Here is a 20,514-nt window from a genome sequence, read left to right as displayed (position 1 = left end):
TTTTAATTTTAAATATATAAAATTTACAATTATTTACCATTTCTAAATAGCTAATAACACTTTAATCAAATAAAAGGCTTCACCATTTATTATATTATATATAATGGCATATTCAAATGAATCTGTATCTCCATATACAAATTTGAAAAAAAAAAAATATTTTCGTCTTTTTTTTAGAGATGATGACACTTTTTCATTTTGAAGATAACCTTAAGTTAAAATAGATAAACTGTAATTGTTTAACTGGCCTCAAGAGCATACGCTACTGTCAAACAACATCGATGTTGTGGTCGATATGTCTTAGCCGTATGTTGTAAGCAAATTTGCAAAGTTGCTCGCAACTAAATTTGTTCGTGGGGAATATGCAGTCAAGCAGATAAGACCTAGCGTCCTCTCAGCAACCTGGTTGTCGGAAACTTTATGGAGTTCATTGTTTTTTTGGTTTATATGTATACACGAATAAATTGACGCTTCAATTAAGAGCTCCGTAGTTTTAGTAAAAACTTGGTTTGATTTTTAAAATTTCAAGTCATATATGTAAATAGATTCTTACCTTTTAATTGAATAAGTAAAATAGGTATTGTTTGTGCTCTATTCAGTACATAAAATATTTCTGTTTTCAAAGAGTTCATTGGAAAATTGTATCTATAAGAAAGTAGGTACCAACCAATAATTTTTTAAACTGTTTTTTGCCTAGTGTAAAAACATAATATCACTTAAGGTTGCCTTAACAATCAACTATTCGTTTTAATGATCTGCGTACAATATCATCTTATTTTAACCAACAATTCCCTTAAAAATGTATGAAACAATCATTTTATTTTTGAAGACTAACTCTTTATTTCTATATGCATTTAAATGTAAGCATTCTTCTGGAAAAAAATAAAAAAAAATGTTGATTCCTAGAATGTATTTCTGGAATTTTTTTTATATCTAATACAAATAATTTTGTTTTAATGTCTAGAATATTAAACAACCTAAGGTGCTTATGTAAGATATAAGCGATGATAATCATTTGCTCCAAAAGCACAATTACACTTGGGGCACTTGCGCTGACGGGTGTCATATCGTGTCCTTAAACAGTCGTAACAAAATACGTGGAAGCATTTGGAGAGAACGGCATCTTTTCGCTTTACCTTGCACGAAGGACAAGTCAGAGTTTCCTTATATTCACGAATTTCTTCTAACATAACTTCGTCTATAGTAGTTCCTGCCATTTCTATTTTCTTCATACGTTCAGCCTTGCGTTTAAATTGTGCCAACTCTTCTTGCAAACGTTTAGTTTTGTAGGCTTCCGCTTCAAGTGAACTTGTTTTTTCAGCAACCACTTGCTGGGCCTCTTTCATTTGAGAATGATACTTCTCCAAGTGTAATTTTAGATCTGCAGCTGATTGGGCAGACTCTATTGCCTTCCGTTTGTGCATCTCCATTGCTTGTTGACGTAAAACAAGCTCTTTTTCTATTGTTGCGACCGTATTTTGCAGGTTTCTTTCTTTTTCTTCTAGTTTTCGCAAAACTATGTGCATAGCTTCAATTTGTGTATCTCTTGTAGCCATTCGATCGTCCAATATTTGTTTCTCTTCCCGCAATAATTTATGCATTTGATTGGCTTTAATGCGCTCGGACATCAGCTTAAAGTTAGCATCATCCTTTTCACGCAGTTGTTGAATAAGCCGCGAATTTTGTTCCTGCATATCCTCAAACGCTTGCCCAGTTACCTCCATTTCATTAAGCAAAGCCTCTTCTTCATGCGAGCCAACAAATGGTCTAACATAACCAGGTGCAGCTCCCCAAGTGTTCTCAACTGGTTTTTGACTAGCAACTTGTTTCTGCAGTTCATATTTTTGCTCTTCGAGTTGCTTAATCTTTCTGATTGCTTCTTCGTCGGCTAATTTTTTACGCTCTTCCCTTTTACTCTCTTGAATCTTTTTTATTTGTTGCCTTAACTCATCAATCTCTGAGCGAAGTTTTTTCTCTGTAGCCATCAATTGTACTTTATCTCGTTGATCCTTAGGTACTCCTTTGTACATATCTAGCAAAAGTTTCATCTCCTTCTGATCGTTTATAGCTTTCCTATACAAAATGTTGGTAGTCATTAAACAAAAAAAAAAAAACATTTTTGTATACTTACTTCAATTGAGCCTTTAAATCTCTAACAAGCTCGGATTCTGTTATTTTATTTTCTTTGACTTTTTGAACATCTTTTGTGTCTCTTTCAACCTTGACATTGGACCCACTCGTGCAAGTTTGCAATTCTTTTTTGTCAACCGGAGAAGACGAAAGATTTTTCTCTTGTTTAACACCGTCCTTTGGTTCTCTGGAATCATCATCTGCATCATCGCCTTCCACTTATAAGAAAAATAACATTAAGTTTTAATTTATTAAACATTTAGATTTTAATTTTAGATTTACTTTCGAATGCCCTACTAAACTTTACTGACAAGAAACAAAAGGCCGGTATCTGATATTTCTAAAAAATAGACTTACTCTATTTGTTTGTATTTTATCGAAAATAAGGTGAAAAAGGACGAGTATTTTAATTTGAATAGTAATTTTTGTTCTAAAGAGAAATTAATGTCTGTTGCAACGGCTTCCACCATTTTATTGCACTTTAGGCAATAGTAAACTTTGTATAGACGTTTAATTCTAAAGCTTCTGTAAATTTGAAAATGAAATACCTATTTGGTTTTAAATATTGCAACGGTTTCAGATAAATAGGATACATATCTAGTTAATTTTACTCAAATGCTTGACGTTTTGTATGTATATATAAACATTTGATTTATGCTCTCTTATCCTTAATTGATAGAATTTCTTTTCTTAAAGAAATATCAATGTAAAAGTATGAAAGATTTTTAGTAGTACAAAAATAATAACAAAGAAATATACCTTTGACATGAGTCTCACTGTTTTCTTCCTTGACTGATACCAATGCATCGGAACCAACTTCTTCTTTAACCAATCCTTCTTGTTTCAATTCATCGTTTGATGATGATTGATTTTTAGTGCCTTCTAATTTAATAACCATATCTTCGAGTTCCTTTCTTAACTGCAAAGATGTGTATATGAAGAAATCTTTTGCTTTAATAAATCGGCCTTACCTTTACGTTATCAGCCGATGTGTCTTTATATTTTCTTTTATAACGCTGGACTTCGCCCTTTAGTTGACCATTGTGATTCTGCAAAGAAGTAATTAAATGCCGCATTTCACGATTAATAGGTGCTGTTTGCTCATTAGCAGCCATATTCTGTTCGAATTCGATTCTGAATGTTTCATATTCCTTCCTAATCTGAGCCAGTACATCTTCCATTTGGATCATTTCGCTGCGAACCTTTTTCTGGGCAATAAGCTCCTCACTCTCCATAACCTCGATTTGTCTAAGGTGCTGGTTCTTGCTGGTTTGCAATTGGTTTCTTGTTTCATCGAGCATCGTTTTAATTTGCATAGATTCGTTATACAAAACTGAAAATTGAGATTGCAAGCATTTATATTCCGTAGTTTCAACTATCACCGATTCGGGCAGCTGACGTATCTAAATGATATTTTTAAGGATAGTTGAGAAAAAAATTCAAAGAACAAACAAACATCAGACTCACATCCATTTTAAGTTTTTCGACTTCCTTTAAGGTTTCCCTATGTGTTGCATGGAGCTTATCTAGCTCTTGAAGGCGATTGTTAGCTAGTTCGCGATATTCTTCAAGTTCTTTCTGAAGATCCTCAAAGTGTTGACTGTTTACGTTGGCAGGTGTTGTACCTTTGACTGCCGATGTAGTAGACTTACTTGGATCACCATGCATCTGATGATAAGCCTTCAACTTTTCAATAGCTTCAGCTAAGTGGTTTTCTAGCTTGTCGTTCCGGCAATGGATCTTCTCCAGGTCGTACTGTAGCTCATCAATTTGGTTTTTTAGCTCAGCATTTTCTGTTTCCTTTGCCGTAAGAGCATCTTGATACTCCTTCATTTTCAACGACATAGTGTGAAATTTTTCATGGAGAGACGTGTTCAAATTTTGTAAGTTCCTATTTTCCGTCATAATTTCAATATGCGACACCTTTAGTGTTTCTTCTATTGGCGTTATTTTTTCACCATCTTCAACAGTTTCACTTTTCAGTGCCACGGTTATTTTTTCATTTCTTTGCATTAATCGATCTATAACTTGGACGATTTTTGCCACCGCTCTCTTGGAAACTTGAACTCTATTTGCGAGTTTATCGTCGAGTTCTTCCTTATCCCAAGTAGATAATTGTGTCAAAAATGATGTTGTTACTTCATTTTCATTTTTGTTCTCTGATTCGTCCGCTGTTTCTGCATCGAAACGCTGCAAAAGAACCCTTATGTCTTCATTGAGTTGATTCCAATACCGATTGACAACATTGAGAACAGCATCATCTTGTGTCTGTCGCTTTTCAAGTTGTTCTATTCTGTGACGCAGCTCAGCTTCTGTTCGCATTCGCTGCTCGATACGCTGGGCTAGTTTTTTGTTTTGGAATTCTAAAACTTTAATATCCATTTCCTCTAGAGTAGAAACCGGTCCAATTAAGTGAGGTTCAAAATGAACCTTTTTGATAGGAGGTTGGCCGATGGTGGAACCGCTGGCATTGCTTGCCTCGTCCGCTAATCTCTTCGACATGATTATTCTATTCAATTTTTATTTTGCCCACAAATAACAACTGAAATGAAAAAGATAATTATTTTCTTGAAAAAAGATGACGATTTCATGTATTAAGAAATATTGTATCGATTAAAATGCTTTTTTTACCAACTCAATTCTTTATTCTTTTCAATTGGGTATAATTGCATTAAATTTAATGTGAAACTTACATTGAAATTGTTGATTACTTTAATGATTATATCTAAGAAAACTTTTGTGTTGTTTTCATAAACCCAAATTATTTTCCTATTTTGATATCTAATTTGATTGAAATTATATTTTTAAACAGAAAACTAGCAATTCCAAAAATGTTTCAGCTTTCGCCTCCATTTCTATATATCTGGCTCTGCAGTGCTATGCTAACTCACAGGCTTGGAAACATTCAGGTACTTATTTTTAATGACAGTGATTGTTGTTGAATTTGAATACTAGATGTCCCTGTAGTAGAGTTCGCTTATGGCGTTATTCACAATAATACGCCATTTTCTGAACTAGATTAGCCCTCTTTTCAAAAATCGACAAGTTGAACACAGCTTGGAGATATCGTTTTTATAAAAACTGAGAATATATTTTTAAATATATTTTTATTTTCCAAAATTTCAAGGGGGAAGAAATCGAAACCAAATGCAAAAACAAAGAGAAGATTTGGAACTGGTATAAATTTGAAAGTGAAAGTAAGTGTGAGTGAGTGAGGTGGAAGTGTTCCTGTCTATTTAAATTTTTACTCTTTACCTCAAAGTGAAACATTTGTTGTTAACATTAATTCTAATAAACAGTCTAAAATCTAATACTTAAATCTAAAGTCAAATCCTCTAAAGAATTTTAAAAGGTAGGATTTATAAATTCATTTAAGTTTCGCACGGTCAGAACCAGAAGCCATCTTCTTCTTTGCCTGTGTGAGGAAATTGCATATGCTATCGAAACGAAAATTGGGAGAAATATTTCCATCTAAACCCCTCCCACAAGCAAAAAATCAACCCCACGAAAAAGGAATTTCAATAGAAGCACAAATATGAGCACTTTATCACAAATTAATGAAATCAAATCTATTATTGATGGCAGAACATTTGAAAAATATTTCATCTAAAGAGGACATACGTGCTATCTCCGTCGAAATACAGCTCTTGCGGTCTCAAAATGAACACCTTACGGGACGTTTAGCTGCTGTTGAAAGCTATTGTGAAACGCTTGAAAAACAATTGGAATTTCTACATGAAAATTCGCATAAGAAAATGGTTGTATTGCATTTGCCCCCAGATGAGAAAACTGACAAGGATAGTCAAGCAAAACAAACTTGTCTCAGCCTTCTCGATCTAGATGTAAATACACGACTGAAGTATGAGAAATCACAAGAATTCATCAACCAGAACAACAATAAAGAAACAATGATATTAAAGTTCAGTGACAAAGCAACTGCACAAAATATCTTAAATGCTGCACCTATGTTAAAAGGTACCGGAGTTGTGGTTCACCGAGAACAATCTTTTATTAATTGGAAGAAAAGGAAAACACTTTTTGAGCTGAAATCGAAGCTTTTATTTTGCCTTCAAAGCCTGTAGTTGACTTCAAATGAGGTAAGTTAGTCCGATATTACACAGCGCATGTATTTAATGCGCATTAATCGGTTATTTTGTTTTAAAGTGGCATTCGGTGATGCGCGCATTATTACACGAAGACTTTTCGGATGTTTAAGTCTGTGCATTATTTTGACAGACATCTTTTATTTCTACTTTGGTTGCTCTCTCAGTGTACCTAACATACAGTTGCCATATTAGTCATCTAGTTCCAAATTTGGTCATTATTTTTTCACTTATTCAAATGGTCATTTTTTATTCGATTAAAGTAACGAAACCATTATTTTAACACACTCACTTGGCTTAACAGAAACAAAACTTATTTCAGCAAATATAAACTCTTGATCTGAATTGGAATATGAAACAGAGAGAATTATCTACGCAATACACAAGCCGTAAAAATTCTCAAAATCGAGCCAACCTACTTTTAATAAAACTATTGTAAAAACTTATATACTGTGATCATGTTAAAACGCTTTGTTTCTATATTTCTTCATCTTTATTTTGCTAAATCTAATCTAATTAAATTTGTAAGGGATTATGTGAGTTTATTTGTACGTAGTTAAAATCTAAATATCATCTGCATAATATGGAAAATATGTTAAAAAAAATGTGATGAATTCATTAAAATGTGCCTACAAATTGTTCGCACTTGGATTATGTTGGTCATTTTTACCTACAATTGGTTATGTTTATTTTTCAATATGGACACAAACTTTGTTTGTGCCTATCGTCCCCTTAAATTCACTTTGGTGTCAGATATTGAGGTATAAGCTGTACTAAACACAAACACGAAGTAAAGCAAATGCGAAAAAATACGAAGAAAAGCAGAGACAAACGTCAAAAACATGCAAGGAATAGCTTGTACGTGCATGCCAAGACAAATTTTTGTATTTCTATTTCATTTTTTATCTCTTCCCTTCTTTTTCGCACTTCATTGATGCAAGGAAAATCATGCGCTGTGTAATACCGGACTTATTATGACCTGAATCTACCCATTGAATTCTGAACTCGAATTCGATTCGATTTCTCAATCTGCAATCGGCTCGGCATATCGATTCACAATTCACAAACAGTTGAAAGTTTGTAAACGTACTATGCTCTTGGAAACGTACTATTACCCTGGTTACAAGAGTAGATCGAGGAATCGAATCGAATCGAATTGAGATCTCGATCCAGGTATATGGTGGCACTGAATCGAGGAATCGAATTCAAATGGAATCGAAATGACATCTGGGTTGTATTTGTGTGCGTACTGCTACGTGAATAATTTTCAAATTTTAAAACAATGCTCTCAACACAAAGACGAGCGCCAAATTAAATTCAGCTTATAACCAAAAATACTTCATTTAAATGGAGTATTTTTGCTTAGAACAAACAAGAAAGAAAAAATTTATCGCACGCACACAAGCAAGACCTCACACACCATTAACTCGATTCCCCGATTCAGGTTTACAAACAAATTTTCGATTCGATTCACCTCTTTCAGTGGGATCGGATCGAGTAATCCTATTTCGATCCGATCCAGGTCTATACGGCGCTAAATCCTGATTCAATTCGGATTCAATTCTCCTTGTAAACGCGGTATATGTTGGTGAAATTTTTGGTGATTTTTACATTTTTTCTACTTGTTCTTGTTGTCATTAACATATGATCAGCACTCAGCAGCTGTGATGCTGTAGAGTTCTTCTTTGTTAATTTTTAGTATCGTATGTTGTGAGTAAATAAATCTTAAACAATTAATTAAAAATAAAGTCATCACTCAATTTTAAGTGTAAAATAAAAATGTTCGAAAAGGATTCTTTAAAAGTTGAAGATGTTTTTAGTTTTTCCTATAATTCATCTCCAGAAACGGTAAATAGTCCAAAAGTAAGTAAACTTCAACTTAAATCGGGTATTTAATATAACCTATGTATGTTTTTCTTATAGCAAAACAGAGATCAATGGCGCAAAGTCTTGGGCACATTCGAACTGGTTAAGGATAAAACTTTAGTGACCGCAGTCAAATCTGGAAAAAAATCTATTCAAAACAAAAAAAAGTATGAGCAAAATAAAAAAGCTAGAAATTTTGGAAAAAAAACCACACCTAACTTGACAAACACAACCAGCAAATTAAATTCTTCACAGTGTAATATAATGGATTCGGAAATCGTTTGGTCTTCTTCAAACGAGGAGTCCGATGGCTGTGTAGGTATTGCAATTTCAAGATATAATTTAAAAAATGATCACCATGAAATTGACTTCACTTGTTCGTCTTCTAATGAGTCTGAGAATGAAGAAAATAAATCCCTAGCCCAGAATCGGCGCGTTACGCACCGAGAACAATATTTAAAACGTACACTTCAGGATTCTGAGATCAATTGGTCATCTTCCAATGAGTCTGAAACGGAAGGAAATTCGAGCCAAAAAATCCGTCCAAATGATGATTCATATTGTGAACTGGACTCTTTCGTTAATGAAATAGAGAAGGATCTCCGGCGAACAAAAAAGATTAAGCAAAAATGTACAACCAAAAAAGGTGGGTTTTCGGAAAGTTTTCGAAAAGCCATCAACAAAGCAAAAGCTGATACAGGGTTTTTAGACTATGAGCAACGGACGGAAATAATTTGTGGTTCCAACGGAGTAATTGTTGAAAGAGAAGAGTCTTATGGAACATGCCTTGCAAAAGTTCAAATAGAAGGATCTTCGAATTGCTACATTCTCTTGGGGAAAAAAATGCTATCAAGTAATAAGGAAAGTGTTATAGTATGTTTCCTAGATGAATCACATCGTTATACAGTAAATGATAAAAATGTGTATGTACAGCCCAATAAAGTGATAAAAGCGCACAAATAAAATAAATAAATAATAAATATTTTTGTTTGAAATGATCGAAAGTTACGACTATAGTATTTTTCATTAGAACTGACTTGAATTATAACGTTTGTTCGAAGGTTACAATTCCTTTCGCACGTAGAGGTTGGCTAATATAATTCAATGTAGAGCTAATCGGACATGTTCTAGTGTCCCTTTGGCACTAGGTTGGTAGATAAACCTCAGATAATCTCATACAGAATAAATTCAAATTATTTTTAATGCACTCAAAACCGACTGTTAAAAAGTACGATTTGGTCTGGTTGAATTCAGTAATTATCGATATACATTTGAAATATAATATGATACATTTGAAATAAAATATGAATTATTATATAATATAATTTAAATGTATGTTACGTTTTCCAAATAACTTGCTCGTAACATCTATAACATTTTGATTTTCACTTTTTTTTATGCAATACATTATTTTAAAAAATAATGCTCGTTAAAACCTTTTATTATTGAAAACATATCTTTTGTTAAATGTATGTTACGTTTTCCAAATAACTTGGTCGTAACATCTATAACATTTTGATTTTCACTTTTTTTTATGCAATACATTATTTAAAAAAATAATGCTCGTTAAAACCTTTTGTTATTGAAAACATATCTTTTGTTAGCTAATAACATAAAAAGAATACCAGCTTTAAGTTGTATAAGAATCTGAAATTTTGAGTTATGAGTTTTTATGAAGTTTAATAGAAATATTCGTGAGAGCTTTAAACGGGCTAAATTTAAATTTCACAAAATGACAATTCTTGTTAAAGATAGAATTAAAAAAGGTTAATTCGTTAAGTTCTTAAGTCACTCTGCGGTCTATCTAAAAGCATTATTTTAAAAACATAAATTTACCCTAGTAATCGAAATATCTCTTTTCCTGAGTCGTCCAGAAACCTCCTCAATTAACCTTAAATATCAGAGTGACATAAATTCTGTTTTAAACAGGTTTAGTTAATAAATAATAAAGCAATAAATAGAGAAAAAACTAATCTGAAGCATAATATAATATAGATTTTTTTTTTTAATTTTAAAATGTTATTTTTTTAGAACTGCATAACCAAAAGTCTTTGATGATTATAAAAAAAAATGCTTTTAGATTAGAATAATAAATTATCAAATAATAACGAAACTTCTGTAACTTAAATTACAAGTATTCACGACTAATTGAGAACTCGAGTTATGCAAATGAACCAATACAATCAATTTACAAAATGATAACATTCAAAATGTTATTTCTTTTTATTACATTTATAAAAAATTCGTGATTATTGGAATTAAAAACTATTTACGATTCAGTTATTGTAAACAAAAAAATACAACTAAAGGAATAATTGTTTAAACAATGAAATTGGAATCACCCTTTATCAATCAATTGATTAAATTGTGACTCAATAAATATTTCATTTGAGTTCATTTATCTTATTATTGCCACTGATAAAGTGATATCGGCCCCTTAACTATTTTAAATAGATAATGTTTCTTATCATTTTTGAAAAAAATAGTCAAGATAGAAAGTGTTCTGGATTTATAGTATTTCTATACCTGCAGCATATATGAACCTATGTACGAATTTTTGTTCTGGAGAAATCTTTTTTGAAAAAAAATCACGTTTAAGGAAATTGAAAATCAAAAGTATTTTAAATTATTATGGAATAAGTGCCTAAGTAACGTTTCTTTTTGTGGTTTTTGATAAAGTAAAAAATAATCAAACTGGCATTTGCGCGTTACAATTTTAGTTTTCTAAATGTCATTTTAGCATGTGTTCCCATTTCGCCAAGTTTTGAGAACTTTCTCTATTCCAGAAGAGCTTTTACTGGAAGTAGAAAAAAATAAGGACGGAGTTGGTAATCGATAACAGAAAAATTGTCAGTATTTTTCATATTTCTTACTATTCTGTGTTTTATGTGTAAAAGGATATTTAAACAGCATAGAAAAATATAAAAAGTAGACAAGTGATTATAGCTGAAAAGGAATGGCCAAGAAAACTGTTAGAGGAAACGAAGTTTATATACATAAAATATAACAGCAAAAAACTTTTTTGGTTGCGCCTATAACAAAAAAAAAAAAACATTAAAACCATACTACTGTAAAAAAGTTTAATTATTTAATTATTTTTCAAAGTTAAATGCTATTTCTATGAATCTGCTTCGATACATAATACTATATTTTCTAACATACATATATTTTATTTGAAACATTTTTTCTATCGAAAGTATTTAAAATTCATCACACCCACATAAAAAACCACTGTAAAATAAATGTATTTAGTAAAACCAACATTATTTTCATATTCTTATCTATCTAACAATTTTTTCTAATGATTCAAACAGTATTATATAATAGTTTTATTATTTTTATTTTAACTGTGATAACAAAAAGTATTATATAGACAAAAAAAAGCCTTAAACATAATTTGACTTAATATGTATCATTAACTTTTTGCTTGGGCGTTTTAAAAAGTCATAGTCGAATCAACTACCGCTCCAGTTTGTTAATCTGAAGTTAATCTCTAAATCACAAAAAGCTAAAAACCATGCAGCCACCACCGCGAAAGGTAAAGCATCATAGCATCTTTTCAATTGAAGTACATGTCTCATTGCACTTATTAAAAAAAAACAGAAAATTTGTTCATTCATTCATTCATTCAGTTATCAATTTAGCATACAAAATTCTAAGTTTAATCGATAAGTAAAAGAACTCGTCTTGTGTGCGTTTGTGCACAAGAGAACAATGCAATTTAATAGTTTCTCGTTAACCATTGCCTATTTTTTTTTTACAAATTTGTGTTTTAATATAAGTTTCTTGACTTGCTTATTTAATTATATTCTATATCAGCAGCTTTGATGCATATATCAATTTGAATGGGAAACTTTTCTTTTTGTTTAAGGGAAATTATGTTAAATTTTTAAAAAATTTGCATACCGAGCAAGTTTCTAAGTTGCAACTTAAAAACCAACATGAGTGCGACTTGTTGGAGGACATCCGGCAGTTTACTATTAAACGGTCAAGCATCGAGAAATCTTACAGTGAAGCACTGCTGAAGATATCTTCGGCATACTTGAATAAGAAGATTCCAAATATTCCTGATATCAAAATGGAAGGAATGGAGGAAAGATGGTAAGATTTTATTCAATTCTTTTTTTAAGGCTTATAAATCTTTTTGTAAACAAATTAACTGTTTAAATTTTTCTACGATGTTGCAAAATAACTGCCGTTCTGTCCTGATTTCTATATCAGTAATCAGAATAAATATATTTATTACTAATTTGTTTAGCTACATACAAACGTACCTCGTTCATTTTATGTATAGTAATAAATTAAATAAAAAAAACCCTTATGTATACACATTCATTGCAATGATTGGGCCATAAATAACATAACAACATAAATTAAGTCTTATATGTATTAATTTGTCCTTTGCTTAACTATTTGAAACATTTAGTAATAAAAAAAATAATGAAAAATGTATATTTTGAAAAAATAATATTTCTAAAAAAAATTTGGTAGAAGAAATCACATGTAAAGTTCACACACCAAATGATGTCGTGAATGATGTGATTTTATTGAGTTGATAAAAAATGTATTTATGAGTTTTACATTTGTTTTAATGAATGAGTAGTTGTTTGATAGATCTTGTGGTAATTTTAGTTGGAAATGTGAGTAACTATCATCAAAATTGTCGGCACGCTAAAAATTTCACAATTTGTTTTGTTTTAAAATTACTTCACGAGAAAAAAATTTATTTTTAAAAAGCGTTTCTTTAATCCCTCATCTTTACTCTCTGTGCTAAAGTGAGTCTAGTGCACCCAGATTAGTATTAAAAGTCGAAGTTTTGAAGAGTTAAATTATTTTGCTTTAACTCCTATGAATACAAGTTGTAGGTATGTTTATTTTAAAATACATACAAAAGTAGAATAATTTAATTTACTTGTTTTATTGAATTCGATAAAATATTATAAGAAAGCTTAAGAGGGTATATTATTATATTATTTATATTATTCATATTTTATAGCCATTTTCACACCCTTTTTCTTTTAATTCTTTAATTTTAGGAATATGTGGAGCGTTTGGCGGACAGTTTTAGAAGAAAATGAAAAATTGGCTCGTGCTCGTCTTGCAGCAATCGAAGTTTTCCAACAGCAAATCGCTGATGAAGCAAAAGTATTACGCGATTACAAACTAGCGATTGCGAAGAAATGTTTGAATCAAGTTGTTAATATCCAAAAGGAGCTACATCTAACGGTAGGAGATGTAGATAAGACGAAAAAGCAATATTTTGACGAGGAACATTGCGCACATGACGTTCGGGATAAGGCTCGAGACATTGAGGAAAAACTGAAAAAGAAAAAAGGATCGTTCTTTCAATCCATTACGTCGTTGCAAAAAAATAGTGCACGTGTTACTTCACGAAAAGAATTACTTGAAGAAAAATCCACGGGAGCTCGAAATGATTACATTCTTAGTTTATCAGCAGCCAATGCACATCAAAACCGTTACTTCACCGTTGATTTACAGACAACAATGACTACAATGGAAAATTACGTCTTTGAGCGGGTTGCTGAATACTTGACATTAATGGGACGTACCGAGCTGCTTACATGTTCTGCAACTCAAAATTCTTTTGGAAAAATAAGAGATCAAGCACAACAACTGACTAGAGACTACAATTTGCAGTGTTGTTATCTCTTTTACCCTGTATTAAAGCAACATATTCAATATGATTTTGAACCCTGTGACAACGACCCAGTGCGAAAGGTTACAGCTGAACATGAATCAGCAACTGAGACTCTTACTAAGGAGGCCAAAAACCTTGCAGGGCGTGTAGTTAAGGAAAATAGTAGTGTCAGGGAAAATGCAAAGAAGTTAGCTCTTTGTGTTGCGCTACGAGATTCAGGCCAAAGAACCGACCCTAATGATCCAAATGGACCTGATTTGGACACGAAAATAGAAGAGTTCCGAGAATCCATTCGACGTTCCGAAACAGAAAAGGCTAAAGCGGAAGCTTGCCTTGAGTGTTTAAGGAATGGAGGAATCAACGTAGATGAGTGGGTACAAGAAGCTGAAATTATGGGTGTTCAAGAACTAACAAGGTCTGCAAGCTCCTTGTCAATGAGAACAGATGCTTCAGGGCAGGGTGTATGTATTTAATTTATTCGATTCAAAAATAAGTTTTGGCTTTACATTTACGTTTATTGTAAAATAAACTATTATTTTAGGAGAATCCCAGTTCTGACTCTTTCTATGATAGTGACAAAGAGGAAGCAGTTGAAGCTGTTGCTCATGTTAAAACGCCCTTAGAAGATAAGGAGTTGGCTAGAGCAAGGACATTTAGTGAAAGTGATGAAGGCAAGCAGAGTTTTTTTTATTTTTGGTTTGTTTTTTAAAGCATGCTATTTCAGAACAAGAAGACGAAGTTCGCGTTGTAGAAGCTATTGCTCCTTCTGTAGGAGCTTGGGAAGACCCAACTGAAGTCAATTGGGGTGCTGATGACCGAGATGAAGAGCTTGCCATTCCCGAGGCTAAGGAACCCATATTCAAATGCACTGCCCTATATAGCTATACGGTATACGTATTTCAAATTATTTTACTATAAAATTATACTAAACACCAACTTTTTCAAAATGAAGGCTCAAAATCCTGATGAGCTAACCATTGTTGAAAACGAACAGTTAGAAGTTATTGGCGAAGGGGATGGTGATGGTTGGTTACGTGCGCGAAATTACCGTGGGGAAGAAGGTTATGTTCCACATAATTATTTGGACATAGAACAAGAATCCGTTAGCAATACTTCAAACACTAACCAACTTCGCTCTCAGATATCATTCTCATCAGTTGATTATACAGTGGATAACGAGGATCCTACTGTAGACTCCATACAGTCTCCTGATCAGGTTTCTGTAATAATGGCACCGCATAAGAAAAAGCCTGAACAAGAATTCTGTATCGCTCTATATGATTACGATGCCACTGCTGAAGATGAATTAACCTTTGAGGAAGGTCAAATTATAAAGATTGTAACAAAAAGCGCACATGGAGTTGACGATGGATGGTGGGAAGGCGAACTTGATGGGAAGTTTGGTAATTTCCCATCTTTGGTCGTGGAAGAATGCGACGAAAATGGAGAACCTCTAACCGACGGTGGAGATGAATCACCGCCACCAACAGCACCACCCAGCATAGCGCTTCCTATGGCTCCACCTCTTCCACAGGAGTATGCTGACGAGTTAAATGAGGATATGTTCCAGTCAACGGATATTCCAGGTATTATTTTATTACTTACCAAATTAAAATAAAAAATGCATAGCTATCAATTTTAAAATGTGGTATAAAAAGGCGAATAATGTTTGCACTTCCGATAATGTTTTCGAACGTATTAAATAAGAATTTAACAAGTTCCACTTTTGAATAAATGCCTAGTATGTAATATTCGTATCAGAGTTTTAAAGCAATAACTTTGCGTAGCTATACGTTAGATTTGTAATACATTTTTGATGCAAATAGCACCAGTGCTGCATGGTAAAAAATGATGACTGATTCAAAAATTTCAAATACATACGAGTATTTGTATGTGAATTTAGATAAAAATTATACCTTATTTCGATAATTATAGAATCAAAACAAACAAATTAAAGACTCAATTTTTGTAAGCAATATGAGCATAATATAACAACTGATTCTGTTTTTACCCTGTATTCTTGAAAATATCTTTTTTTTTATTTGAAAAAAAAAAAACGAACTAAAATTATTATTGATTTTCAGATGATGATTCAAGTCCTATACCGAATGGAATTCCAAGTTTTCCTCCACCAGGTAAGATATTTAAATGTATTTTTAATTATCTAAAATATCTACCAGCTTTTACTGTACTTTTTGATGTCTAGATTTTTACAATATTTCAATTAACATTTCATATATTTATTGCTACAGATAAAGGCAATTTCAAAAGTATTTATAGTACTTACTTATAAATGTTTATTAATATTTATCGCATCATAATCACAAAATTTCAAAATACTTTACTCTCGTTTTACATCAAATCTTTCATTTATTATGCTTCTTTAAACAAAGTGTACAATTATTTGTACAATGGTTTCACTTGACGTAGTTAAAATTAAAAAAAAATTAAACAATAACATTGTTTAAAAATAATAAGTATCTGGTATAGCAAATAGTTTCACTTTTAACTAAATAAAAAAATACTACGAAAAGTGAATACCTAAACAAAATAGCTGTATACATTATAAAATATATACACTTATTCAATACCTTACAAGTAACTTAACTTTTTTTTGTTAGTTATCATTCAAGAACCGGATATAGAGGTAAATACAATTTTCGGTATATGAAAATGTTGCAAGGAAGTTACGAAACAAAAAGTATAAACAAATTCTTTTTTTTTTGACACATTTTATTCGTGTGAATTTTAAATATTAAATCAAATCAATTATAATAAAACAAAACTTTTTGTTCCGTTTCTTTTTTAAATTTTCTTAATAAAACTCTCAGTTTTATTTTTCAATTATAATTTCTTCCCATTTTTGAATACTATTATATTGAGTTAACTGAATAGGTTACAATTTTATAGTTCTTACTGACCGAGCTTTTGATTGTGATTGTTTTAGTATTGTTAATACCAAAATGTTTACAATTTTAATTATTTTGAGATGAGGAGCTTACTAAGTTCTAATACTGAAATCCATTGATCTTAAAGATATCGTACTGAAATTAAAAACTGCGAAACAGGAACTGAACTTAAAGACATTAAATAGAGTTTTTTTTATTGAACATAATATACACAATTTGGATCTTAAATAATATGATACTTATGATTAATTTACATTTGTTGGCACTTAAGGGGCCTACGTTATAGAGTGGCTTAAGTTTAAAAAAATTATATAAATATAAATTACATGTCAAACAAATTTTGTTTAAAAGTCAGCTAATTCCTCATTCTCAGGGTGTTCATTCCTGGTTGTCAATGTAAATAGCGTTGATTTTTTGTGGTTTTATCATTAGCCAATAAAAAAACATGTTTCATGAATTCAGGGGCAAAACTACCTGAATCAAGTTTATACAATCTCGGTGAATCGATGTGAAAAAATTACTGTCAGAATTTTGTATGAAACTATTAACGACCTTTGTACTGTACTTTTAGTAAGAGAACGAATTACTATTATTTTTATTAATTTTTTGCTTTCTTTTGTTAAAAGAATCTGTTTTAAATAAACATACATAAATTGTTGTGTTGAAAAACACGGTTGTTCCCTGTCATCGTATAATGCTTTCTTATGATATTTGTTTTTGTGTTTAAATAAATTAATTTATTTAACTATTTCTTTCAATATAACGCAATTAAGTTTGTGAGCGTACTTAAAAATAGGTTTTACATTTGTTTAGGACAATGATACTGAGACTAACATGAAAGCAGTTTCACAAAAACTAAAGTCATCAGCCTTAGCCACAGAAGCAACTGCCAAGAAGGATGATTCAAATACATTAGACTTAGGTATGGCACAAATAATTGTAACAGCTGCAACCCCTATGGTTGAAGATGGAACAGATAAATCTTTCCCCCCTGTAGGCGAGAGGGGTGGATCACGAGCAGCCGAAAAGCCGAATCGTTCTGCTGTTGATGACGGAAGTGCTGAGAAGTTATGCGATGAAAACGAAAACGTGGAAGACGACTCTGAACCGCTTTCTGATTCGGACGAGAAGGCCCCATCAAACATGGAACTTGTTGAGCCATTTAAATCGGAACCCAAAGATCCTTTTAATGAAAAAGCTGCTGATTTTGAAGTTCAATCAACAAATAAAAGCGATGAAAATGCTTTCGAGGCAAATTTTGAAGCTAATTTTGATGATGCTTTTGCCTCAGCCGAAGCTGAACGTGAAACACCCAAGCAAGTCATTGGGGGTAGAGCTAGCATACCAGAAGAACTGGCTCCACACCAGTTGGCTCGTTTACAAAATCTTAAAGAATCAAATGCATAATTAAGAATAAGTTCAATGCTAAAGTAATTATATAACTTAAATAACTTTATATCAAGATATGTATGTATTACACGAATAATACACAAATATGCACATTTACCACACCTAATCAACAAAAAACTTAGAAGCATACATCGATAGTTTATCTAGTTAAATGTATATACTATTAGAGTTATGGGTTTTAATATTGTTAAAAAGAACATTGTGTTAATAGGCTGAAATATGCAAACCACACAATATTGTCAGTACGAAAAATTTCACTATGCATTAAAATACTATAATAAATAATAGGTTATTAAAATTGTTAGCTTTCAAAATACATTATATATGCATATACCAAAAACGGTAACAAGTGAATTGATTTAACTAAAATTTCTGAACATTTAAGTTATCTAGGTTGTATGTTGTGTTTGAAATAGATGAAAAATAAATAGGCAAACCTGCATTAGGATTGGAAATGGTGACCAATAAAACAATCCGCAGAGTGGATTGAACTCATATTTTGCAATTGAAATGCGAACTAGAGAAAAAGAAGAAAATTTGTTTGCTTTTGCTTTTGAGCAATACTAAAAATTATAGATTAATTTTTATAGACAGTGTTAAATGCATTTATACTTTGTATCTTCTATTTTTAAATTATTTCAATGTAAATTATAGAAAACATTATAGTTTGATGGTACCTTTTTTTAACCATTGTTTGAAGTACCTGTCATTATGTACCTACCTACTTATGTTGTTTATTTATTTTCTGCATGTACAGCCTTTTAAAAGTTCCTGTACTTCGTGCTTTGAAACATTCCAATGTATTAAACAATGTTTTAATGCTTACATAAACCATTTCCTACAAAATCTGTGGATTAAAAGAATATCAACTAAATTATTTTTTTTTTTAACTCGATAGCATTTCTTATTCGCTTATAACGCCAATATTCCTGATTGTTTCTGTCCCTAAACTGTGATTGTTTTGTGCTTGATTCAGCAATTTTTGAAAAAAATAATTTGGTATCTATGCGCTTCATTCATTCAGTAAGTTGAATTAGAATACATTTTTAGCTCTTTGTTGTTAGATGTATTCGTATTGTAATGGAAAATAATACTCGTACAAATATTTCAACAATATATTGTTTGCCTTAAATACAAATGTAGGTATATAACAATAAAACCTAAGAATAGTACCAACAGAAAATTTAGACGTACTCAATTTCGATTTCATAAATTCTTGAATATAGTCAAGATTTATGTAATTAAACCTTTGCTTATGTTAACATCTGGGTTCATACAGCGTTTAGGGAAATATACACAAAATAAAACCAGTTCACCAGTATGAAAACATGTGTAAGCTAACATTAAAACAATACAAATCCCATACCATACTCTTTCCCACTTATTTCATAAAATATATACAAGGACATTTAAATAAAATAAAACGTGAACAATTAAACATACTTAAAAATAATAACTACTTATTTATGTATATTAAATATAATAATTTATATAAATGCATAAATAATTGTCCGCAAATAAAAAATTAATTTAATTTTGTCTCGAATTCTGGAACTGTCTTTAGATTTATAAAAGAATGCAAGATTTCATACGTTATGTGCTTTTTTCTTAAAAAGGATGCTTATGATGTAAAAACATAATTTGGTGTCGAATAAAAAGAAACTCAAATTTAGTAATTATTGAATACACAAACAGAATATTCGTAAAATATGTTAATGTAATAAAAATGTACATTTCATTAAGTTATATCAGAATTTGTTAAAAGAAGAATTTATGTCAGAACAATATGTAAGAAAAAATATACAGATTAAAACATTAATTAAACCGTATATATTGAGTTTTATTTAAAATAAAAAAGTTTATATACAATTATGTATATCTACTCCTTTTCTTATTTTTTTTAAATATAAATAAACTTATATTAATTCCGCAAGGTAATGATTTGAATACCAAACATTTTTAAGAAAAATTTAAATCTTTGCGACCTTTGGATATGCTTTTGAATTTTTGGGACTAGGGATATTGAATCCGACCACCCCTTACAAAAGAATTATAATGCCCAAGCATTTAAAAAATCGGAACTAAGTTTTGTGCTAAATTAGTTGGTCGCTCCCATGTGGACGTGGACTAAAAGGTAATTTAAGGTTTTTATTGAACTTTAATGTCAATGGACGTTATACAATGGGTAACTTTTGAGGATATTTTGTTTACGATAGTTATTAAATCCAACGTCTACAAATTCGGGTGTATATGATAGCTAATCTTTTAAAAAATTATTGCTCCCAATCGGGCCAGTCACTTTTTTCAGTACATTGTATGATATTTGAAAATTTCAGAATTTGACTGCCAGGGGACTGACGAGTATACACAGTTTTGAAAGTATTATATTGAAATTTTATACAAATTAGTAAAAATCTCTTAGGATTTATTAATGATA

At 31.2% G+C, this 20,514-nt stretch overlaps 3 protein-coding genes across 12 annotated transcripts; 2 read left to right on the top strand and 1 right to left on the bottom strand.

Annotated features, from left to right (window-relative positions):
* Positions 1-895: 895 nt before the first annotated feature.
* Positions 896-5,008, bottom strand: LOC129946659 (E3 ubiquitin-protein ligase Bre1). Its single transcript, XM_056056915.1, has 6 exons — positions 4,824-5,008; positions 3,598-4,672; positions 3,102-3,533; positions 2,890-3,049; positions 2,132-2,348; positions 896-2,073 (listed from the first exon to the last, which is right to left on the bottom strand). The coding sequence occupies exons 2-6, from the start codon at positions 4,630-4,632 to the stop codon at positions 987-989; spliced, it is 2,931 nt and encodes a 976-aa protein (XP_055912890.1). The 5' UTR covers positions 4,633-4,672; positions 4,824-5,008; the 3' UTR covers positions 896-986.
* A 2,873-nt stretch (positions 5,009-7,881) lies between these two features.
* Positions 7,882-9,107, top strand: LOC129945995 (uncharacterized). 2 transcript variants are annotated; one of them, XM_056055995.1, is made up of 2 exons: positions 7,882-8,081; positions 8,157-9,107. In XM_056055995.1, the coding sequence occupies exons 1-2, from the start codon at positions 8,013-8,015 to the stop codon at positions 9,060-9,062; spliced, it is 975 nt and encodes a 324-aa protein (XP_055911970.1). In that variant the 5' UTR covers positions 7,882-8,012; the 3' UTR covers positions 9,063-9,107. The 2 variants fall into 2 exon arrangements, with proteins under 2 accessions (XP_055911970.1, XP_055911969.1); XM_056055994.1 differs by having other exon boundaries at positions 7,882-8,096.
* Positions 9,108-10,903: 1,796 nt separating this feature from the next.
* On the top strand, positions 10,904-19,906 carry LOC129945381 (protein nervous wreck). 9 transcript variants are annotated; one of them, XM_056055109.1, is made up of 10 exons: positions 10,907-11,637; positions 11,971-12,200; positions 13,136-14,219; positions 14,300-14,429; positions 14,483-14,646; positions 14,711-15,344; positions 15,843-15,893; positions 16,380-16,405; positions 17,481-17,589; positions 17,665-19,906. In XM_056055109.1, the coding sequence occupies exons 1-10, from the start codon at positions 11,617-11,619 to the stop codon at positions 18,072-18,074; spliced, it is 2,859 nt and encodes a 952-aa protein (XP_055911084.1). In that variant the 5' UTR covers positions 10,907-11,616; the 3' UTR covers positions 18,075-19,906. The 9 variants fall into 9 exon arrangements, with proteins under 9 accessions (XP_055911081.1, XP_055911084.1, XP_055911083.1 ...); XM_056055108.1 differs by having other exon boundaries at positions 17,644-19,906; XM_056055107.1 differs by having other exon boundaries at positions 17,635-19,906.
* The last annotated feature ends 608 nt before the right edge of the window (positions 19,907-20,514 follow it).

The sequence above is a fragment of the Eupeodes corollae genome, chromosome 2, assembly GCF_945859685.1.
Source record: "Eupeodes corollae chromosome 2, idEupCoro1.1, whole genome shotgun sequence".
NCBI lineage: Eukaryota > Metazoa > Arthropoda > Insecta > Diptera > Syrphidae > Eupeodes > Eupeodes corollae.
The sequence above is the reverse complement of the archived record's forward strand: the minus strand, read 5'-3'. Positions and strand labels throughout refer to the sequence as shown.